The sequence below is a fragment of the Lepidochelys olivacea genome (assembly GCF_965140295.1).
Source record: "Lepidochelys olivacea isolate rLepOli2 genome assembly, chromosome: 2".
NCBI classification, from domain to species: Eukaryota; Metazoa; Chordata; order Testudines; family Cheloniidae; genus Lepidochelys; species Lepidochelys olivacea.
In genome coordinates, this window is record NC_140412.1 from 190,033,199 (window position 1) to 190,058,165 (window position 24,967).

The 24,967-nt window shown below is 46.1% G+C and overlaps 1 protein-coding gene across 1 annotated transcript; it reads right to left on the reverse strand.

Moving 5' to 3' along the window:
- Positions 1 to 470: 470 nt before the first annotated feature.
- TMEM158 (transmembrane protein 158) lies at positions 471 to 3,039 on the reverse strand. The gene has a single exon (XM_084620573.1). It carries the CDS (start codon positions 2,801 to 2,803, stop codon positions 1,976 to 1,978), a length of 828 nt encoding a protein of 275 aa, XP_084476699.1. The 5' UTR covers positions 2,804 to 3,039; the 3' UTR covers positions 471 to 1,975.
- Positions 3,040 to 24,967: the final 21,928 nt, after the last annotated feature.

The window sequence follows — 24,967 nt, forward strand, 5'->3', positions numbered from 1 at the left end:
CACTAGGTAACATGAACATTTTCCATAGTGAATGGAGCCTATATTTGTTAAAATAAGGTTCCATTGACCTCAATGGACCTATTGTCTGAGTAAGAGCTGCAGGATAAACCCCTAAAATATAAGATTTTTAAATATATCCTTTATTTATTTTATCTGTTTCATGCGGTATACTCAGCAGCTTGTTTACCTCTGCATTCTCTTCCATCAAATTTCATATGGTATAAAATATTGCATATATTTCTTTTATTAATGTTGTCCTTTACTTGTTTAAAAATAGTAAAAAAAAAAAAAAAGAATCCTAACACTATTTAACCCCTTCAAACTTTTCATGCCAATATGAGTTGCCTTATCCTCTCATCTACATAAACCCTAGAATAATTAAACAAAAATGCTCATGCCATGTTAAATTAGCCATCAGAGTGAGCTCATATGTGCCTAGAAATCAAAGATGCTGACACTGGCAAAAAAAGTTAGAAATCTTATCACAGGTCTTGTTCACTTTATTCCCACAACTGGTCTCATTGACTTCAGCTGGATGATTCATTTGGGTAAGGCAAACAGGATATGGTCCCTTATAGAGCTAAAGAGTTCAAAGAATCATTCCTTAATTTACACTGAGGTTTTCAGGCATGTGAAATTTCAGAGAAATCAGTTGTGGCTGTACAGGGGACACAAGAAAGGAGGTTTCTTATAGAATCTCTCTCCCTTTACACAGGGTGCCAATCAAAATCTGACTCTAGGTTTATAATTTCTTCCTCACCTAACCCCTAAATTTGGGGCCTAAACAACCTGACCATAACCCTTTAAGACTAATATATCAAAATATACTGAAGATAATAACAAAGAAGTATTATATTACAATTCCTTCTGCAAGTGTATTTGAGCTTGCTTTGAGGCACACACTTTGTTGGAGTCACAGAGAATTGTTTTCCAGCTGTTTTCAATACAGTACAAATAGTGGGCCAGATCCTCAGATGGTATGTACTTGTCTAGCTCTGTTGAAGTCAACAGACCCTAAGGAAAGTGTAAATGGGCATAGCTCCAAAGAAGTTAATGGAGCTATGCTGGTGAGGATCTAGACCATTTATTCTTATCCTGAAATAAGTGGAAGTTTTGAAGATTAATTCCAGTGGGAACAGGATCCCATTATTTGTATTCTGAAAGATGGGCAAACTCTGTGTAGAAAAAGTTTTGGGGTGACCATCCATCCACTTCCTCTAATAACAGGTGTAACATACCCTAATTTCTACTGATGGTCTTCACGATCATTTAGGAGAGCTGGGAATTTTGCAGAACCCTTCTTTCCCATCCTGGGAGAAACAGAGCAACAAAAGGCTAAGCATGACTTCCAGAAGGAAAATCTCTGTATTAAAAGCCAAGTAACGCAGAACTACAATATTAAATACACATTATCTGAAATGGGAAATACACTGTAAAAGTTTCATTAAAGTTCAGTTTCAGCAATAACAATATATCAGTTTTAAATCCTGCCAGAAAAGATTCTTCTGATATAAATAAAACTGCTAAGACAAATTGGTTCATATACAAATAGCTACTCTGACTAAAAACAACTGCAGTTGAACAGGGTTTTTCGTTTGTTTGGGGGTGTTTTTTTGTTTTTGTTTTTTACTAAAACGTCCATTTAAAACGGCTATTAAATATAGAAAACAAATACACAGGATTTGGTCGTTTTCTGCTATGGATCTTGGGCACACGAAAAGAAAACAAAATCCCTTTGACTACTGAGGAGGGAGCAATGCTCCGCAAACCGCCACACTCGCCTGCACTGGACACCAAGAAACCTGGGCAAGGCTTTAAAGTGCTCCCCCACCCCAACCCAGGGGGAAGCGTTTACAAAGAGCGCGCGGGGAGGGGATGCGAGTCCACCAGCGTCCGCCCCAGTCTCGGGAGCAGATCGCACAGCAAACGGAGGAGGGCGGCCCCAGCGGAGCGGAGCGCGGAGCGGGGAGGGGGGTTATTTGCCAGCGGCGGTGGCGCTCGCAGCCACCGCGGTGCTCCTCCGCTGCTCCATGCCGTTGGGCAGGAAGCCGGCGATGATGGGCACCGGCCAGATGAGGGCGGCCACGCTCCACACGATGATGACGAGAGTCATGAAACAAGCCACCAGGGTGGACTCGATGGGCTTGCGGTTCAGCCGCCAGCCCGGCTCCCCCTTCAGCTCCTCCAGGCTGAAATCCAGGCAGCAGAAATTCAGCGGCTCCCCCTGCAGCCAGTACTGGCCGGGCTCGGACAGCGAGGAGGAGGCGGCGGCGGCGGCCGCTGCCCGGAGCCGCCCGACCCTGCGCCCCCGCACCCAGCTGCAGCCCACGCAGAGGCGCAGGTCCTGCTGGGCTCCCCCCGCCGCCAGCCCCAGGTGCTCGATGAGCAGCGGCGGCCCCACGCGGTGGAAGGCGGCGGAGAAGAAGGCCCGCCCGTGGCCGTTGGTGGAGAAGAGCAGCAGGTCGCAGGGGATGCCGAGCGGGCGGCTCCAGCGCACCAGCAGCGAGCTCAGCATCTGCCGCTGCACGCTGATGTTGCAGGGCGCCTCCTCGGGGGGCTGGGGCGGCTGCGGGCCGGCGGCGGCGGCGGGAGGCGGCTCCCGGCTGGGGCTGCCCGCCTCAGCCTGCCCGCCCATCCCGCGCAGGTCGCGCTCCAGGCTGGCCAGGGAGCGCGAGGAGGAGTTGATGGGGGGCAGCAAGAGCTCGGGCTCCTCCTGCCCCCCGCCGGCCGCGGCGGGGCTCCAGCCCTGGCAGGGGGGCAGGCAGGCGGCCAGCAGCGCCGGCAGGAGCGGCGGCAGCAGCATGGCATGGACTCAGAGCCGGCGAGGAGGAGGGGGTGGAGGCTGCATGGCGCTGCCGCCCGCCACCCGGCTGGGGAGGGCGTGGGAGCCGGGCTGGGGCCGCCGCGGCTGCTCGGCGAAGGGCTGAGGGAAAAGGCGCGCGTGACGGCAGCAGCTCGGCAGCCCGCCTCCGCCCCCTGCTCAGCCCCGCCGGGAGGAGCGGCCGGGCGGGAGCCCTGCTCGGCTCAGGCGCTCTGCGGGACTCCCCGGCAGCCCCCCAGCATAGGCACCCCTCGCACCGCCGACGTAGGGACCGCCCCCCCCCCACCCAGTAGCGGTCTCCCTCCCAACCGTGTCCCCTCTCCCGCACTGCACGGGGCTCCGTCACGCGCGCCCAGCTTCCTCCCTGCTGCTTGGGGCAGGGCGCCCCCCCCCCCCACACCAGGACACCTGCCCCCACAGGGCGACTCCCTGCAGCCCGCACAGCGCCTGGAGCGCGGCCCCGTCTTGGCGCCGGCCGGGCGTGATTTCCAGAGTGCACTCAGGAGGCTGGGATCTCGGAGCGGGTTACCCGCCCCGCCGTAATCCGGTTCCCGGGGCTTACCGCTTCTTACACGGCACAGGTATATTTCTTGTGTCCCTGATTCGGAGCCTTGTAAGTGCATATCTGGGCCGATCTGCTTTCTGAGAAGGGGCACCCGAATGTCCTGCTGTCTCCCCCTGCTTTGAAGACCTTCTCAATACGCCCAGCAGCTGCAGCGGCATCTGCACTTCCAGTGAAAACTGGGAGCCATTGCTCTCCCTCTTCCTTTGGCCTGGGGCAAGCAGGATGGCACAGACCAGTGTGCCTGAGGCAGAACAGGGTGTGAATTCGCCGCTCCCTCCAGCGGCCCCGGACATTGCCTTTTTCTCCAAATATCCCCAATAATGTTACTACAATGAGAAATACCTATAGGGGCACCAAGAGAAAAGTAAATGCGTAGATGAAGGGACCAGACTGCCACTCCACAGCCTGCTATCCTGTCCTATTTAGCTTCTTCTACTGTATGCCCCCCTCACAGGGGCTTTGGGGAGAGGGGGTTGAGGAATTGTGTTTCGAGAGCATTCATCTGAGAACTGACTTTTACAGATGCTCCTTTCTTATGGTTTTATAGAAGGGAAAGTAAAAAACAAAACAAAACAAAACAAAAACAAACAGACAAACAAAAACCACCCTAGAAATGCTGTGAAACTGTCAAGCCTGATTCCCTGGCTATTTTTTTTATCCAATTCTTTAAGTTACTTTGTTGTGAAAGAGGGAACTCATACTTTGTTCACAAGAGGGAGTTCCAGTAGCCTGGAAAGAAAGAATCACCCAGTCCTAGCCCTTGCCTGGCAGTTGGAGGTTCACAGCTCTGATTTAGAGAGAGAGAATATACTTTCATAAATGATTCATCCACTGTCATATGCTGGAGGACAATTAATCCCTATATAAAAGATTTGAGTAAGAAAACAATTACAAGAAACATAAAACTGACAATTAAGTTAGTGTGAGATTTATATTTTTTAAAGGCAGCTTTATAATAATTTCGGTGTCATTTTGTACTTCAGGCTGTTTTATAATTTGACAGTTACCATAGTTTTAGTTTTGACACTCTGCTTAACGTTGCCAGGCTAACAGAGCCTTAGAAATGGATAGTGATATAATAGGAAGAATAGATATAGGGAGTGGACAAGGAAAATAACAATAGGGACTCAGGTGTGGCATTCTTTAGCCACCACTCTGCACTGGGGATGGGGCAGAACTATACCACCCTAGGGAGAGGCATGACTGCCCACTCTTTCCTTCCCCACCCTCTTTCCAGCAAGTTCTCCTGGAGAGGGAGATTGATTTATTTATTTGTATTACCATAGTGCCTGTGAACCTTAGTCATTGACCAGGACCCTATTGTGCTAGGTGCTGTACAAACATAGAACAAAATGATGGATCTCTGCCCCAAAGATCTTACAGTCTAATAGGAGAGGTTGATACTACCCCCATTTTACAGAAAAAAGGGCATAACAATGACTTCACCCTCTCACTCACATCAAGTAGCTTACTCTGGAAGTAGTCTCAGCTGAGTAAGGTACAATGCAACACGAGTAAGGCTAGTGAACCAGGCCCTATATGGTTTTCCTCTGAAGTCATCATCTAAGCTTATCGAGACAAAACCAATATCTTCTTGGTTTTAATTTGAGATGGACCTCAGTGCAAGTGAGCTGTAGCTCACGGAAGCTTATGCTCAGATAAATTTGTTAGTCTCTAAGGTGCCACAAGTACTCCTTTTCTTTTTGCGAATACAGACTAACAGCTGTAACGGCTGCTACTCTGAAAGTGGATTTGTGTCCTGACCTGAATTTGTCCAAAGTATATGGTGTGTTTAGGTCTAGGATTTTGGTTTGGCTCATTGTAGAGGTCTGTGCCAGGCATGAAGTTCAGATCCAGGTCTGGCTCTGAAATGCCACAAAATTCACATCTGGTTTAGATTCTCTAGTTTTAATAAGTTTTTCAATCCATATATTTCAATTTCTCCTATTTTCAATATATTTTGATATATTTTAGATACACTTATACAGGTTTCTGTGTAAACATTTGCATAGCACATCTTGCTCTTCTTGGTCACATCTACAGCCTCATAGACCTGTATTAATAGGAGTTTCACTGCTGTACTTTATCAGTGAGCACCAACAAATAGGCGAGGAGAAAGCTGTGATGTAGTCAATAATAGACAAAATAACTTAATGCCAAAATGGTTTGACCAGTGATGAGAACAAATTATATTACATCAGCATTTTGGCATAAAGGATTGGGGATAAGCCTGAATTTTTAAGTTAGGTTATCTTCTGAAGAGGGTGGCAGATGTTCTCAGGCAGTGCTCCAGTTCCTCTCTGAGCTACTAGAAACCAGTTTACTAGGTTTAGAGAGATTTGTGTAGGGAAAAGGGGGAAACTGAGTGAATTTTTTCAAAGGGAAGATAACTTGCCAAAGGAATTTTAAATTGTAGCTACCTATCACAGTAAAGAAATAAGAGATGACAATTTGTCTGAGGCTGGGAATGCAGGCAGGTATTATACTTGTTGCTGTTTATAGAGAGACAACACATGAGGACAAAGATGGGAAAAGGTATGGCAGATCACTTATTAACCAATAATGTCCTATGTTGATAGGGACCATAAGAACCTAGATAGGTAGATACAATTAATCTCTGTATCCAGTCAAGCATACAAAGAGTATCACAGCACACTTAAAAACAATACCTAGCTTTTATATAGTGTTTTTCATCCATTGATCTCAAAGCACTCTATAGAAGAGATTACATGACCCTCATTTTATACAGGAGACAGTTGAGACACAGAGAAATGAAGGGACATGCTCAGCTTCCACACAGATTAGACTATATAGATACAAATAAAATTAATATATGTACTATAGATTATTGTATCTCAGACAGGTAGCATCTGTGGATGTGCTAGGGCAGGTCTGAAGAGGAATGTAATGGACAAGTTGTAGGAAAAGTAATGAAGCAGTGGGAAACTAGGAGTCTCATGGGTAAAAAGTGTTTATTAGGATGAGGGTGAAGGACAACAATTAAAATCTTGGAGTGAGATTTGAATAAACTTTTTGTTACTGTAAATGTAGTACTCATGGAAGGTGCTGGATTGTCAGTTGTGAGGACACAAGTTCTCTCTCTATCCATGTATCAGGTACAACATTGGCAACAGCAGTGCAAGTTTTCCTATGCTATCCTGCAACATTTCTCAGCTCTGATCTGGATGTCCCATGCTAGGAGGAAGGTTGCTTAGTCTCTGGGGCTTTGCAGTAGTTGGCCTCTGCTGAGATTGATAGTGCCAGTGATATTTTGACATGTGGACACATGTTCACTAGGAACTGGTTGGAGACCACTGAACTCATTCCACCAAATGGTAACAACTTTCTCTTATTACAGTTTTGAGCTACATTTGAAATAGTAGCCTACAGGTGGAAAGGTTCTTTCACCCATTACCAGCAGCATGAACCAACCATGTGTTGGCTGTTTTGGTCTCCTGTTATAGCTAATGGAGAGACTCCTACTGACCAAAGGCAGATTCACATGGGGGATGCTAGAAGCCAATAAATAGTTTGGTTCAAGTCTAAATCCTAGGAGTCAATATGAGAGGATTCTCAGATAGTGTTGTTCAACATAGCTCCATTGCCTTTAATAAAGCTGTGCCAATTTACACCAGCCAAGGATATGACTTGAGATTTGCACTGAGGAGGAAGATGGAGGGGAGGACATTTCTTGGTTAAGGGTTGCTTTTCTGTAGTAGGATGTCATTTCTGAATATATTGAGTAGAAAGTAGTTGGCAGTGGGAAATAAGATAGGAAAGTAGGCCCGGGGCCATACCATCATGGAGAGGGTTAGCTGTGGAAAGTTGTCTTGTCAATCACAGAAAAAGGAAGTAGGAGCAAATCAGGACACCAAATTGTGCCTGATCTCCACTGAACTGTCAGATAAACAAGAAAGATGTTACAGTCAACAGTATCACTTGTAAGCAGATCACTTCGTGGCTAAGAAGGATGAGAAGGAGGCAGGCTTGAATGAAAGAAGTGAGTAGTTGACTCCACTGAGAAGAGCAGATTCAGTACTGTGAAAGGAGTGAGAGCCAGGCAGGAAATAAGCTTTGGTATTGTTTTGAGAGAACTGGTTATTTCTAGTTGAGAAAACATAGTTTTCCAAGATGTTGCTAAGAAAGGTTTGATTGGCTAGTGGGTAAGAGAGCATCATAGAGAGGTATTTTAGAGATGGATTTAATAAAATGAAATTAATGGACAATGGTTGATTATCAATATTTTGTTGATTGACCAGGGAACTGCATTATCTTTTTATATTGCCCATTGAGATGCCAAACAATAACATTTCTTCAATACTAATTATACCAAAGCCTTTACTTATTTTTTCATCTGCCACCTCTATGGATTTGACAGAAATTATTCGATTAAAATGCTTTTGACAACTTTTCTTGGAGGAAAAGAGGTTAAATATGATGACTATATCAATAATTGTTTAGTGTGGCAGAACTGTTACTGTGAACTACTAGAATTAGAGAACATCTAATTTAATTATCTATTACATTGTTCTGTAAATATTTGTACATAAACTTGCATTTCCTAATAATTGTTTTATTAGTATGTCACTGGAAAATCTAAACATTTACTGTAACAATGTACTTGAAAAAACCTTATAAAGCATTCAGTTTTTCAGATCCATTATGCCTTTCCTAATCTGCTCTGAAACAAAGTTTTAGGGCTTGGCTTTATTATTATTAATATTTATTATCTCTAGTAGAGTGGAAGGATGGCCACAGAGCTAGGCTGCTCTCCTGGGACTCAGGAAACCTTCATTGGCTGTTGTCCCGCAGGCTTTCTATGCGACTCAGTTACTGAGGGTATGTCTACACTACGAAATTAGATCGAATTTATAGAAGTCGGGTTTTTAGAAATCGGTGTTATATATTCGAGTGTGTGTGTCCCCACAGAAAATGCTCTAAGTGCATTAACTCAGCGGAGTGCTTCCACAGTACCGAGGCAAGCGTCGACTTCCGGAGCGTTGCACTGTGGGTAGCTATCCCACAGTTCCCGCAGTCTCCGCTGCCCATTGGAATTCTGGATTGAGATCCCAATGCCTGATGGGGCTAAAACATTGTTGCGGGTGGTTCTGGGTACATGTTGTCAGGCCCCCCTTCCCTCCCTCCCTCCATGAAAGAAAGGGCAGACAATCGTTTTGTGCCTTTTTTCCTGGGTTACCCGTGCAGACGCCATACCATGGCAAGCATGGAACCCACTCAGCTCACCATCACCGTATGTCTTCTGGGTGCTGGCAGACATGGTACTGAATTGCTACACAGCAGCAGCAACCCATTGCCTTATGGCAGCAGATGGTACAGTAGGACTGGTAGCCGTCATCGTCATGTCCGAGGTGCTCCTGGTCGCCTCTGTGAGGTCGATCAGGAGCGCCTGGGCAGACATGGGTGCAGGGACTAAATTTGGAGTGAGTTGATCAGGTCATTCTCTTTAGTCCTGCAGTCAGTCCTATTGAACCATCTTATGGTGAGCAGGCAGGCGATACGGATTGCTAGCAGTCCTCTTGTATCATCTTCTGCCGAGCAGCGATGAGATGTGGATGGCATGCAGTCCTTCTGCACCGTCTGCTGCCAGCCAAAGATGTAAAAGATAGATGGAGTGTATCAAAACAAGAAATAGACCAGATTTGTTTTGTACTCATTTGCAACCCCTTCCCCCGTCCCCCATTTAGGGGACTCATTCCTCTAGGTCACACTGCAGTCACTCACAGAGAAGGTGCAGCGAGGTAAATCTAGCCATGTATCAATCAGAGGCCAAACCAACCTGCTTGTTCCAATAAGAACAATAACTTAGGTGCACCATTTCTTATTGGAACCCTCCGTGAAGTCCTGCCTGAAATACTCCTTGATGTAAAACCACCCCCTTTGTTGATTTTAACTCCCTGTAAGCCAACCCTGTAAACCATGTCGTCAGTCGCCCCTCCCTGCGTCAGAGCAACGGCAGACAATTGTGCATCTGAGTTGAGAGTGCTGTCCAGAGCAGTCACAATGGAGCACTCTGGGATAGCTCCTGGAGGCCAATACCGTTGAATTGTGTCCACAGTACCCCAAATTCAACCCGGCAAGGCCGATTTAAGCGCTAATCCACTTGTCAGGGGTGGAGTAAGGAAATTGATTTTAAGAGCCCTTTAAGTGGAAATAAAGGGCTTCATTGTGTGGACAGGTGCAGGTTTACATCGATTTAACGCTGCTAAATTTGACCTAAAGTCCTAGTGTAGACCAGGGCTTAGTCTTTCTGTGCCTTGGATCTCCATCTGTAATATGTGTATGATTGCATGTCCCTTCCTAAAGCTGCTATGTGGAAAATACATTAAAGATTGTGAGGTACAATATGGTAACACCCTGTTAAATAGAGAGCTCTGATGTTTACATTATTGTATTATGTTACTCTAAATAAAAGCTTACTGTTGTAATGGTTATTGATATTTACATGACAGTGATTTGTAAACTGGTTAAAACTTGATAAATACATAGATAAAAAATTTAAAAAGATTGTGAGATGCTCAGATACTGTGGTAATGGGCGGGACACATACAAATACCATAAAGGAATCAACATTTATATTGCAGTAGCACAAGAAGGCCATTACCAGATTGGGCCCCACTGTACAAACCATACCAGCATATAATAAATGACAGTCCCTGCTCCAAAGAGCTTACAGTCCAAAAGACAAGGGATATGTAGATGAGATGAACAGGAAGTCAGAGTTTGGAGGGGAGGGGCACCGGAGCCAGGACAATGTGTGTGAAATTCTTAGGCCAAGGGTAGTCAACAGGTAGACCATGGGCCAAATCTGGACTGCAAAATGCTTTTGTACAGACCCTGAAATCTTTTCGTTTACTTAATTTTCTCTGGAGTTTGGACCTTGACTATACCTTGACCAAGAAATTTGGATCTTGACCAAAAGTAATTGACTATCCCTGTCTTAGGTAGATCAGCAGTGGTGAATGAAGCTCTTCACCTGCCTATCTGTTATCAGGTTGTATTTTGCTGTATACTTTACAGCAGAGGAGAATTTTGAGGAAAAACTTGGAGCATGAAGTAGTGGCTTTACAGATTTGACTGGGAGCTTTCACCACTCATACATTGCAGCATGGGTAAAAGTGCAAAAATTCTTATTGGAGGAGCAAGAGATTGAGGTTGACACCATTGTCAGAGCAAAGGCAGGAGATGCAATAAGATAAGAGATCAGACAGGTAGGGTGGAGATAAATTGCGAGGACAAGAGGTTTATGTTTGATATGGTGGAAGAGGGAATCCAAAGGCGGGACATAAAGAGGGGAGTGACATAGAGTGACAAGCCACGATGATCTTAGCAACAGCATGTTGAATGAACTTGAGTGGGGATAGGTTGCAGACATCCAGGCCAGAGAGGAGATTACAGTAATCAAGGTACAATATGATTAGGCTTGGAAAAGAATTTTGGCAATGTGGACAGAGAGGGAAGGTCACATCTTGGAGATGCTGTGCAAGAAGAGGCAGCAAGGTTTAAACACTGCATGGATATAGGGTCTAAGGAGGGGGCAGAGTATTATTACCAAAGAAATTAGCAACAATATACCACACAGATTAGCTCTGAGCTTCTCAAGCTTGGCTGCTCATTGGGTTCCCCTTCAGGACTGTCCATCCCACACCCTAGACCCTTTCTTTGTAGAGGCACTCCTACCTCCCTTATCCATGTGGGGTGGGGATCCATCTGCCTCAGAAAGAGAGCAGAGCCTACTTATCTTTTCCCAGCAGTAACAGCACCTGCTAACAGGGATGGTTCACAGAATCATAGAAATGAAGGGCTGGAAGGGAGCTCAACTAGGCAAACCCACCACCCTGTTCTACCCACTCATTTGGAATATGAATGAATTAAACAAGGAGGCACATTCTGGTAGGTCAAAGAAAAGGTAACTTCATTTTCCACTCCACTGATTAATCTAGCATCATACATATTTGCAAAACATTTTGTTTTTTTTAAAGATGCAGAATTAATTAATTGGCAAAAAATTTACTGAAGTCTGGCTTGGATATGATCCAGGGATAAGAGAAAGCAAAATGTCCAATATGTATACACTGTGCATAAAATCCCTTTAGAAGTCTATATGTGCTTCCATTGGATAATATAGATCACTGTGAGCTAGGTGGTGCTAATTGCACAGAGCTCCCCCAACACTGAAGGGTGGTACAGAGCAGCACTGCCCTGGGAGGAGTATGGGAAGCATCATGCCTCAGACAGAAGGTGTCCTGAAGTGAGTGGGGACTTTGCAAAATGCCACATCCCTCTAAGTGCTACAGTATACTACCTATCCCACCCTGCATAGATGATCAGCTCTGGCCATGTCTTTGCCTACATCTATCCCTCACTTTCTCCCTACCCCAGAGTGATTAGGGAGCAGCTGCAGTACTCCCCTGAGCACAGGGATTGCAATTCTGCTCAGTGATTACACAGATCACATGAGGAGGGTGATTTTCTGGATCCTCCACACATTGTGCCCCTCTGTAAGACTCTATACTTGGTAGCTCGTGGAAAACTGGAAAGTATTCTAGTAATAAAGAGTTCTACTTGATGTATTTCTCTTCCTCTACTTATATTTCTAGGGGCATCATGTGAAAACAGGATCTTCTTTTCTGAGGAACTTATCTGTTCTTGTTGCTAATTTCCCCAGCAACCACCACAGTGCCTGTGACATCACAACTGGCTCCTGTGCAAAATGTTATGATGTCACAAACATAGGAGAAGGAGTCACATTCTGCTCTCTGTTACACCAGAGTAAATCTGGAGTAACTCCAGTGAAGTCAATGGGGGTCAGGTTTCACCTTGAAAGGTGCTGTGCACTTCTGCCCTGATCCAGCAAAGCATTTTACATATGCTTAAGTTTAAGCACATGAACCGTCCCATTGACCAGCTTCAGCCCTCCTGCTTTCATTCTTCAGTGCTTCGCTTTACACCACTGTAGCTGAGAGCAGAATTTGGCCACGTGACTTGAAGTGAGGGATGAGCAGCAGCAGCACAATCCCTTCAGAAACGTACATCATTCCATTTTCATGCAAATATCCCTAGTGTTCAAAAGCAGAAGAAAAGACGTACAGAAAATACATTCTGTACCAATCGATTTATCTCTGAATACATTGTTTTCCACAAGGCATCAGCTGCCCTTTAAAGGAATGGGAGGGTAACCTGCCATGCTGTTCATAGTTCATCACTGAAATTGACCACATTTAAATATGGTGGTTTAGCTCTGTGGGGCCAACCTTACTACCACATGGCTTGCTTTTGCCTGTGTGAATGTAATTTAAGTGCAAATAAAAGGAAGGCTAGATCTCAATAATTACAGCCCTCAGTTGTTTATTTTAACCTCCAGTCTGTGAAATTGATTTCGTAAGTCACCAAGTCAAATGTTAATGTTTCAAATATTACATATTAATTCACTGCCTATATTATTACATTTGTTCCTGTGGTAATGTGGAGTACACACTGATGGCAATTCCTTTACCTGCCTTTTTACACAAATACACTTCCCCTCCCCACAATTCATGCTGTCTCCAATAGTTAGTGAATATCTCATAAACACATTCACACTCATGTCTTCTCACTTTGCTATGGCTGCAGGCCCTGATTCTCCTCTCACATATGCCATGGTAAATCTGGACTAACCTCAGTGCAGTCAGTGAGTACACAAGACCTTACTTTCCCAACTCTAACAGACATTCCCCACTCTACATAGTATAATTGAGACAAGGCAAGTCAGTTATGAGAAGGGGGATATACAACAAGTCTACATTTTTAGGGCACAGTTTATCCATTGTACTTAGGCAAACCCAGGAGGTAAAAAAAAAGGGCTTAAAAGTAATTCCCTGTATTTTTATTGCAAGTCAGAAAAAAATAATTAGTCTCTATGGGATTCTCACTGCACAATGACATCTGGGGATATTGACAACAATGACCCACTAGAATAGCAAAGAGGATAATCTGTTAGAAGGATTAGGGTATTTTAATTGGCCTAATGCTTTACAAAATTATTTCTATTGTTTTTTCTGCATATTTACATTTTGAATTAGTCATGTTAGCTCTTTCATCACAGGGCACATTTCAGATTCTAATTCAAGATCAATAGTTTGCAAGCAACAGCATTGACTAGAACAGGGGCGGGCAAACTTTTTGGCCTGAGGGCCGCATCGGGTTTCAGAAATTGTATGGAGGGCCGGTTAGGGGAGGGGGTTGTGGCCCGGCCCCCACCTCCTATCCACCCCCCCCCAGGACTCCTGCCCCATCCAATCCCCCTGTTCCCTGACGGCCTCCCCCGGGACCCTTGCCCCATCCGCATCCCCCCGCTCCCTGTCCTCTGACCGCCCCCAGACCCCCGCCCCAACAGCCCCCCACCCCATCCAACCCCTCCTCTCATTTCTGACTGCCCCCTCCATGACCCCTGCCCCATCCTACCACCCCTTCTCCCTGTCGCCTGACTGCCCCCGGAACCCCTGCCCCTGACTGCCCCCTGCCGCCCCATCCAACCTCCCCCCCTTCCTGACTCCTGCATTCAACCCCCTGTTCCCGCTCCAACTCCTATCCACACCTCCACCCTCTGACCACCCGAACTCCCCTACTCCCTATCCAACCCTCCCTGCTCCCTGCCCCCTTGCCGCGCTGCCTGGAGCACCCATGGCTGGCGGCACTACAGCTGTGCCGCCCGGCTAGAGCCGGGCCACACCACCATTGCCACCACACAGCACAGAGCACCGGGTCAGGATGGGCTCTGCAGCTGCACTGCCCCAGGAACTCACCGTCCCGCTGCCCAGAGCATTGCACCGGCAGTGAGGTGAGGCGTTGGGGGAGGGGGAACAGCCTCCCTGGCCAGGAGCTCAGGGGCCGGGCAGGAGGGTCCCGGGGGCCGGATGTGACTCATGGGCTGTAGCTTGCCCACCTCTGGACTAGAATCATGTTTTCTTGACTTTATTAAATATGTGGGGGACTGATCCTGGGAGGTGCTTAGCACCCTTGTCTGTAACAGAGTGCTGGGCAAAAGCAGCTGATCCAGCACTCTGGTCACTGCAGTTCTAATTAAATACAGCAGAGCAGACCTTATTAATAATTGTTGTGCCTAGGTGATGGGCTGAGGAGAACTAAAGCTAGTTAGGCCATTAGGCAGATGGTACAAATAGCAGAGGAAGGGAGGAAGCAGAGAAAGAGAGATATTTTTCCCTGCTTGCCTCAGGAGCGGAGGGCTCCCTAAGACTGTAGGTGTAAGGCTGAATAGTGTACAAGGGTGGTGGGAACCAACATTGTAAATAAACTGCACCGGGTGTTTTAACAGCATAAATGTCTCTGAGCTGCTTATGGACTTGAGCGGAGGTCTGAATGGGCCCTGCCATAGGTACCCTTTTAGGGAAGTTACTTCCATACATTTTTTATATGTTACTCTAATAATAGACATTTCCAAGATCCCTTCAGCTTGTTGATTAATCTTGAACTTTTATCAGGACATTTCTAATTCCATGTCATTACTTTCCCTTTTACTTTCTCTCTTCTCCATTAAACTGAAAGCTGAACCCTTAGTCAGTTGGGCTCAACTCTCATTTGTTTAAACACTCTGATACTTTCTGGATACATATTGGACTTTGCACTTGTAGGACCCAATTCATCATTGTGTTATTCCAGCTTTACCCTGGGGTAACTCCAGTGATTCCAGACAATTAAAGTTAAGATTTTGTCATGGTCATTTTTAGTAAAAGTCACCATAGGTGCTGGCTTCCTCATTTCCCCAGGGGTGTTCGACCCCCGCTCTGCCACAGGCACCACCCACTCCTCCTCTTCCCCCAAGGCCCCTTCTCTTCCCACCCCCTACCCCCAGCACCTCCTGCATGTTGCTGAACAGCTGATCTGTGGCGGGCAAGAGGCACTGGAAGGGAGGGTGAGGAGCTGATTTGCGGGGCTGCTGGGGGTTGCTAAGCACCCACTGTTTTTTTTTCATGGGTGCTCCACCCCCGAAGCACCCCCAGAGTCAGCACCTATGAAAGTCACAGACATGTCGCGGACAATAAACAAAAATTCGCAGAAACCTACGACCTGTCCATGACTTTTACTAAAAATAACTGGGGGTAGGAGGCTGACCACCAGGGGGCCGAAGCCTGAGCCCCGCAGGTGGTGGGGATGGGGACTGACAGCTCCAGCCCCCGCCACAGTTGCGGCTGTGGGGGCTGAAATCAAAGAAGTCACAGAGGTTCATTAAAGTAACAGACTCCATGACTGAATCATATCCTTACTGGTAATGTAATGATAACTACAAGATAGATGCCTTTTACCATGTAAACAGGCATATTTCTTGTCTTCATTTAATGCCAGCAAATTAGCTAAACCCATTGGAAATACCCCATCAGGCCTGAGAATACAGGGAGTGCAAAAGTAGTTTAAAGTCAGCTTTGCCCCACCTTTAGGCTCTCCATTTCTGTGCCAAGTATAGAAACAGAGAAACAGAGAATCAGGGCCTAGCCTATGATGAGAAGGAAGTATCACATGTGTTATATCTACTCTTGTGAAATGCAGTGCCCTTGTGAAATCTTGTGACATGCAGTGCTTTGTTATATTGGTGCTTTCATTAAAGAAATGAAAGGCTTAGCCCTGGTCTACACTACGGGGTTAGGTCGAATTTTAGCCGCGTTAGGTCGATTTTAAAATGAATGCATCTACACAAACAACCTTGTTTCGTCGACCTAAAGGGCTCTTAAAATTGACTTTGTACTCCTCCCCAGCGAGGGGAGTAGTACTAAAATCAACCTTGCTGGGTTGAATTTGGGGTAGTGCAGACGCAATTCGATGGTATTGGCCTCTGGGAGCTGTCCCAGAGTGTTCCAATGTTTTTATAGCAGTAAAATAAAAACCAGCAGGATCTTATTAAAGGAGAAAAGGCAAAATGCCACATTTATTGTGAATACAGAAAGAATCATAGTAAGCAGTTAGTTATAGCTATAACATTCCATTCAATCTCATATTTATTCACACATTCATTCATACACACACACACACGCACACAGGTTCTGCAAGGTGGTTGTTATAGTTACCAGCCTTAGAGTTGCTCATGCCAAGCCACTGGCCAGGTGGCATGGACATGAGGAGGGAGCAGGGCCTTGTCTGATGCTCATCTGATGCTCCTGGAAGTTGGTTTGCAGAATCAGACCCCAAAGTTCTCACTTTCTAGAGTCCACTTTTATAGGAATTTCTTCCTATGCCAGTCTGTGGGAATTGCTTCATCATGCTGTTGCTGAATCAATCAGCAGATGGCACGTTCCTGATGTTATCTTGTTCTTTGGTTCTCCCATTCTTGAGGCTGTTGGGTGGATTCCAGTCTGCGCTGGTTATTTCCACTAGACACCTTCTTCAGCCAATGGACAGTGGATTCTTAGGTCCCTGATCATTCAGTTATTATCCACACCAAACATCCATCCACATACATCCTCTATCTCTATTTTAATCACAATTGTTAACAAAGCGAGATAAATACAACAAAATGGCGGGGAGTCTCTGGGTGCTGTTTCTGTTGTTACAGAGTATTGCTTTGAGTCTCTCTCTGTGTGAGTAGTTGTTGTTACAAAGAATTGCTTTGAGAACAGACTTTGTCTTAGAATGTACTAACACAATTAGCAGCTTGCAAGTTTCACACATAGAGGGAGAGAAACAGTACCAAAACCCAAGAGCCCTCTTAATTAGTAATACCCCGGAATTTAAACTATGGGGAATCAAACTCATTTGTGATTTTAATACAGAACTTCTTTAATATGATCCAACAATGTGACCGCTCTGGACAGCACTTTGAACTCTGATGCACCAGCCAGGTACACAGGAAAAGCCCTGGGAACTTTTGAATTTCATTTCCTGTTTGGTCAGCGTGGCGAGCTCAGCAGCACAGGTGACCATGCAGTCCCCACAGAATTGCAAACGAGCTCCAGCATGGACAGAAAGGGAGACACTGGATTTGATTGCTGTATGGGGAGAAAAATCTGTGCAGGCCGAACTCCGATCAAAAAGAAGAAATGCTAATATATATGCTAAAATTGTACAGGGCATGGTGGAGAGAGGCTACAACAGGGACACACAGCAGTGCCGCGTGAAAGTTAAGGAGCTCAGGGAAGCCTACCAAAAGACAAAGGAGGCAAACTGTTGCTCCAGATCAGAGCCCCTTACATGCCACTTCTATGATCAGCTGCATGGCATTCTAGGCAGGGACCCTATCACTACCCCACCACTGTCCATGGACACCTGCAAGAGGGGAGTCTCATGCAACAGGGAGGAGGATTTTGTGGAGGAGGAGGAGAACGCGCAGCAGGCAAGCAGTGAATCCATTCTTCCCGGCAGCCAGGACCTTTTCATCACCCTGCAGCCAATACCCTCCCAAGGCGGGATCCCTGACCCTGAAGCCAGAGAAGGCAGCTCTGGTGAGTGCACATTTGTAACTACACTACAGGGTTTAAAAGCAATAGTGTTTAATGTTTGATTTGCCCTGAAGAATTGGGATGCATTCGCGGCCAGTATAGCTACTGGAAAAGTCTGTTAACGTGTCTGGGGATGAAGCAGGAATCCTCCAGGGACATCTCCATGAAGCTCTCCTGGAGGTACTCTGAAAGCCTTTGTGGAAGGTTTCTGGGGAGGGCTGCCTTATTTTGTCCTCCATGGTAGGACACTTTACCACACCAAGCCAGTAGCAAGTAGTCTGGAATCACTGCAGCACAAAGCATGGCAGCGAATGGTCCTGGGTTTTGGTTGCATTCAAGCAACATTCAGTCTTTATCTTTCTGTGTTAGCCTCAGGAGAGTGATATCATTCATGGTCACCTGGTTGAAATAGGGGAATTTTTTGTAAGGGAACAATAAAAGGACCCCTTTCATGCTGGGTTGTTTGCGCTTGGCTAAAAGGGATCATCCCAGAGATTAGCCACGCGGTGTGGGGAGGGGAGGTGTGTGCTGCACATCCACCCAAAAACCACAGCCCTGCCTTTTAAATGTAAGACTCAACCGGCATTGCTTGCTATGGAAAAGGATGGTGCTGCAGTTTGAAACCATTCCCACATGTTATGAAGGCGTAAGAAGCCAACCCCGTGTACCAAAAGGCTTACCATGGCTGCCTGGAAACTGAATTCTGTTGCCCAGCCATTTGTGATGTATCACCACACCTCAGGCGCTCAGTATAAAAGGCAAAATGCGACCTTGTACCTAAAGCACATGTGCTGTCTGCTGTGAATTGCTTGATTCACTGTGAAAGAGTCTCCCTTTTGTTCTCAGAAATGTATCATCTTAAATTTTACTCTCCCTTTTTATCTCCCTCCAGGTGCAAATGTTTCTATGCCCCCCCTATCATCTCCATCCCTGAGGTTCCTGCAGATTAGAAAAAAGAAAAGGAATACTAGTGGCACCTTAGAGACTAACCAATTTATTTGAGCATAAGCTTTCGTGAGCTACAGCTCACTTCATCGGATGCACTCCTTTTCTTTTTGTGAATACAGACTAGCATGGCTGCTAATCTGAAACCTACAGATTAGAAGGCGAAAAAAATGCACTCGCGATGACATATTTTCTGAGCTCATGCAGACCTCCCACACTGACAGGGCACAGCTTAATGCATGGAGGCATTCAGTTGCATTATCAAAACAAAACATTTTTATTTTATTGAAACAAAAGTTTTAACTTATTCCCATTGAAAGTTTCATCAAAATTGACAGGTTTCTACAAAATGTTTCAATTTTGATGAAACTGCTTTTTTCAAGAGAAAACTGTACCTCTGAACATTTTCCAACAAACTCTAACTGTAATATTTAGAGCTTTGGCGCCTTTGCATACACCCCACAGCTCTAATTCAAGGAAGTATTATTAGAACAATCCTCTGAAGAGAACTTGCTCTGCCAATCAGTCAGAAATTGACCAGATATTTCTAGAATGTGCCGTAGTGAGGTGGAGTGGCCTCCCACTGAGTCAGAGGGGGAGGAACCACTGTCTGAGCCGGGGTGGGCGGAACCAGGCCATACCCACCTTTCTCACCTAAGACAGGACAGGAGGCGGGACAGAAAATATAAAGGGCAGGTCCTGGAACTCTGCAGCCACCAGAGGAGGCAGATACCTTCTGCCCACTCATGAGCCTGGAGACTGAAGGGGAACCCTGCCAAGCTGAGGAATGACCAGAGCTGCTGGAGCTGCCAGCCGACCCAGACACTGAGGAGTAGCTGGGATTGCTGCTGGCTACCTACCTCAGGGAGAAGGAGGACACCCATGGACTGAGGTACACCCCAAGGGAAGGGTAGGAAGTGGCCCAGGGACAGACAACTCCAGTCAGGCTGCATTGCTGCCTGAAACCAGGTCAGCATATTGTGGCTGGATTCCCCGCTGACCCAGTGGCGGAACACTCCCCAACTGTTAAGCCCCTGGACTGGGACCCGGTGGAATTGGGTGGACCCGGGTCCCCCTACCCCACACTGCCCCCACTCCTGGGGTGGCTGCTCCACACTATAGGCCAGGAGGTCTGTGTTAGCCAGGAGGCCTGTATCCACCAGAGCCAGGGCACTAGACTATCTACTGCTATGCCCTGCCGGGGGCTGGAATACACAGACTGTTTATAGCCTGTCTGGCCTGAGAGCCGGAGCCCCGTAAGATCGTGAATCTGCTCCACAACCTCCACCCCGCCTCTCGGGCCCCGGATCCTCACACCAGACTGTGCTAATTCCCTGACAATGGGTGACACGCACTGATGCAGTGAGGCAGGGTGGCCCCCCAATGAGTCAGAGTGGGAGGAACCACCACTAACCCACTTAAGTTCCATAAAAGAAAAACTAACCTAGGCACTTCTGTTGCTGGTTCCAGTGTACATGACATACAAAGGAAATTATACATGGACGCTCAACCATTGATTCAGTGGGCTGGATTTTCCTCTTACACCAGTCTTATACCAATGTAATTCATTGACTGTAACAGAGTTGCTTCAGAGAGGAGAAAGAATCTCAGTTTTAACATGCTTAGTCACCTGCTTGGAATATAAATGTACTTTGTTCCAGTGATTTCAGCAGCAACTCACTGCTCCAGATTCTCAGTTGGTGTAAATGCATGTAGCTCCACTTACCCACTGACTACATCCCCAGTGGGTAAATGGAGCTACACTGCTGGAGTTTCATAAAGACAGTAAGCACTTGACGGGCTAACTCAGAAGTTAGCTTAGACTGAGACTACATTTGTGGTCTGAGTCCTGTCAGCCCATCTCCTGTAAATGGTAGCATGCCAAATAAAGACATTGTAGCTATGGACATAAGGACGTTAGATTTCAGGCCAGTTCACCTACCAGAAGTCTGTTGAGTCATTTCTTTGGATTATTGTCCCTGGAAGTCTCCAATTATAGCCAAGCTTAGTCAGTGAAGATCTACACATAACTCCATCTCCTTGTTCAAAGCCATTGTGAAGGTGTAACTGAAAACATGTAGGCAACTACTGGGGCTCCTTATTCAATCCCCAGTATGTTCTAGGGCACTTGAGTGGGAGTCAGGAAACCTGGATTTTAAGGCAGAATCTGCTGTTAACCTGCCATGTGATCTCGAGGGAAATCACTTCATCTCTCTGCCTTTGTTCCCCCTGTCCCTAACTTTTGTCTGTCTTGTCTATATAGATGGTAATATCTTTGGGGTAGGGGCTCTCTCTTATTAGGCGTCTATAGCACCTAGCAAAAGGGGCCCTGATCTTAGTTGGACTGTAGGTGCTACTACATACAAATGTATAATGGTAATAGCAAGAGTCATGTAGGAACCCCCACCCATCTGGAATTCCCTACATCTCTCAATTCCCTCTGAAATGGATGTAACATGCCACTTATCACTTCAGGTAAATACAAAGGCTGGTGAGTGTAAGCGATAATAGAGTCCTGAGATGGGTCTGATGGTGCCCTGCTGCTCTGTGGATGTATGAGGGATGGTGGGGAGGATACTGCCCCTTTTGCATCACTGTACAGCGGTAGGGATCAATGGAGGTCCTTTTGGTCCCTGGAGCACAGGAACTGCTCCCACTATGCTCCTAGAGGGTGAAGAGGGCAGGGGAGAAGGTGAGGCTATGCATGTACTGGTAGAGTTAACCAGGAGTGCAGGGGAATATGATGCTTTTTGAAGGGGTCTAGCAGCGGGTATGCTCTCTTTCTGAGTCAGGGAGGTCCTGCTCAAGTAGAGTGGCTCAACTGTGCCTTCAGAGCTGAGACTGTACCATAATGGCAAAACTGAGTCTTATCTGTCAAGAGTAAGTAAAGTGAGCCCTGTAGCTATCAAAGTGCTTTAGGATCCTTTGGGAGGAAAGGTGCTATAGAAATGTAAAATGATTCCTACAGTTTATTAATAGACATTTCTATAAGGATAATATGCAAACTATAATGGGAAGCTCATTCTGAATTAAATTACCATAATTTTTTTATTACTGTCTCTCTTCTGGAGACCTGCATAATGCTGCTAACAGTGACAGATTGAGTAAGAGACAGTGTTTGTGTGGGTCAGAAGTGGGAGCACAGACAAAGACTAATTATATCTCTAACCTTTGCATATATCTGTGCAGGATATAAATGAATTATGCAACCTGCAACTGAGCTATTATCCCACAGGAGGCTGTGAAAACGTGTTCCAGCTCCCCCAGAAACATATTTAAGCAATCCCACCTTTCCCAGTTCTGTGTACTCTTCCCAGGAGTTAAAATGGGTATTTTCTGCACCCTTCACCTTATGTTTATAGGACAAATGAAAACAGGCTCCCTCTTACCTACTCAGGAGATCACATGCATCTTTATACTCCAAAAACACAAAAGAAAGTGTAGCAAGCGCTGATGCTATATCTGAGAGCTAGGAATAGCATTTTTAATGTCTGTTTAAGAATGCAGGCTATAAAAATCAGGCAAAACAATGCCAGAGCAGTTCTGGGTGGGCTGGGTGAAAAATCTGTTGAAAGTGTTTGATTTTAGTCAGTTAGAGAAGATGGAATTGCTTTTTGCAATCACTTAAATTTATGACTGGAACAATTTGACATGTGGCATCAGTTTCTCCTTCAATGCCTGTTCTGCCATGCTGCTTTGTTCAAGGGCCTTGGCGTGACAGGACAGAGAGAAGAGGCATTCTGTACTGCTAATCATAGTGGCCCGGACCTGCACAGGTTCCTTGACTGAGAAGAGGAAACAGTTTCTTTACAGGAATATCAGTAAGGCTGTGCAATTGAAGTAGAGTTCAGATTTAACCTGGTGAGGTATTTGATCTTTGGGCTGGTGCTTAGTGGATTGCACCCTAAAAATACTTTCCCTAGTTACAGCAAGCTCCATGAAGAGTAATGGGAAGATCTTTGCACTGGCCTGGCCCCATGACAAGCACTTCATTCAGCGCCAAATGGTTTTCTGTAGAAGAGGAGTGGATGAAGCAGTTTGCATCGACCAAGACCTTACTTCCCTCCAGAACCTTTTCCCCAAATTTAAATTACAATTGCTAAGATATGAAAACTAAGGATTGATTTTTATTTTCACAACAGTGCTCTGGCAGTCTTTAGGGGCCATAATGTAAATGAGAGTCAGGCCCTGAGAGAAGAATTTGGGCCCTAAATCTGGAACTTCTCCAAACTCTAGTCTATATTCCCAACAACTTGTGTGGTCATTTGAGACCGAAACCAAATCAAAAGCAAGCAGGGGGCGGGGGGCAGATCCAAAGCCCAGGGAATCCAATGTATTTTTGTATCAGGCTCTTAACCCACTATGTTCTTTAGTTCCCTTTCCAGGGCACAGAATGTTAAACAGAGATGGACCGAAACCAAAAGCTTCAAATTCTGCAGAGGGAATGAGCTGTTCAAATTCCAGAAACCCAGATCCTGATCCAAATGTTCCAGCTGTTCCCTATCTCTCTATAGGTCCAACCCAAAACTCTCTAGCAGAACACTGGAAGAGTAACAGAGTGTCTGCCCCTCTAAGGGCTGGGGCAGCCTGTTCTGAGACAGAGCCCCTTTAAGAACTGGTGTTTAGACCTCATAGAGGGGAATGATCAGACCCAGCTATGAAGGGGTCAGGTGATAGGATTGTCAATTGTGGTTGGTTGTATTCCTGGAGGTTTCATCACACGATGATCTTTTAATTAAAGATTAATCTTTACTTCCTGGAGACTCCAGGACAATCCTGGAGGGCTGGCAACCCTCCGGTGATTGCCTTAGGCGCACTTGATTCCTGTAAAGGCTGAAAGAGCTCAGCTGAGGAGGAGAGCTATAGGAAACATGTCACAGAGTAAGAAAAGAGACTGCCAGAAGATTCACAGATTCATAGATACTAAGGTCAGAAGGGACCATTATGATCATCTAGTCTGACTTCCTGCACAATGCAGGCCACGGAATCTCACCCACCCACTCCTGCGATAAACCTCTCACCTATGTCTGAGCTATTTAAGTCCTCAAATCATGGTTTAAAGACTTCAAGATGACCTAATAATGACTGAGGAAGAGCTGTCAGGAGCAGGGAGGCTCTGGCAAGGAAGTTCCTGGAACAGGGAAAAGGTAACCGTTAGTGTTGAACAACAAACCCCAAAATAAAAACAAATGGTTCCCTGGGCCTGAACAGACTGTGGGTGTGGCGTTAATCCTCCTTGGGCTGAGGTGATAGGCCAGCAGCCTACAAGAAAGTTCAAAATCCAGCTGTGCTTTTCCAGGCTGAACCTAGCTTTTAATTTAAGCAAGTTCTACTATTCTTGCTTAGTTGCCTCAAGGGAATAATATGAATCATCTAAACATATTGACAGTCACACAGGAGAGCAGAGAATACATTGTTTATAGTTGCTGAATTTTTTTGGCAGGGGAAGAAGTGTATTATAGAATAGGAAAGAGCAGCATTTCACTGGAATACCTCTGGCTCCTTGAAGACAAAAACAATTCTCTTAATCAGATCACCTTGTGGACAACCTGACTGGTGAAGATGAGAAGATGCCATTTTCTTTTTTTATTCAGTACTTTATTTTAAAATCAAGGCTAAAAGCAGCAGTTCATCTTTATTGTATCTTTCCCCACCCCGGGTCATTAGATGGCAACTTCTGCATTTAAAATCTGGAGTTTTGAGGGTTCACACCTACTTAAGACAAGGTTAAATGCTTTGTAAGCTGTTAGCACCACATTGACTGAATGCATCCTCATAACGCCTCAGTTAAGCAGCAGTCTGTGCCATTCTTCAGGTCAGGATTAGGTTGAATTGGTTCCCTGGGAGACATCCAGTGATGAGCTGCCAAAATCTTAACAACGGGTTCCCTCCTCACCCCATGAGGGGGTTGTTGCCCACCCCCGCCCTCCAGGACTCCTGCCCCATCCAACCCCCCCCCCCATGTTCCTTGATGCCTGCCCCCGGACCCCTGTTCCATCCACCCCCCTCCCCTGTCCCCTGACTGCCTCCAGAACCGGGCAGGAGGGTCTCGTGGGCCACCATAGTGGGTGCCCACCCCTAAGAGCCAGAGGCACCTACCGGGGGCGAGGGGGGGAGTCCTGGAGGTGCTTATCTGGGGCAGCTCCCAGGGAGCATCCGGCAGGTCCCTCTGGCTCCTAGGGGTGGGGGAGC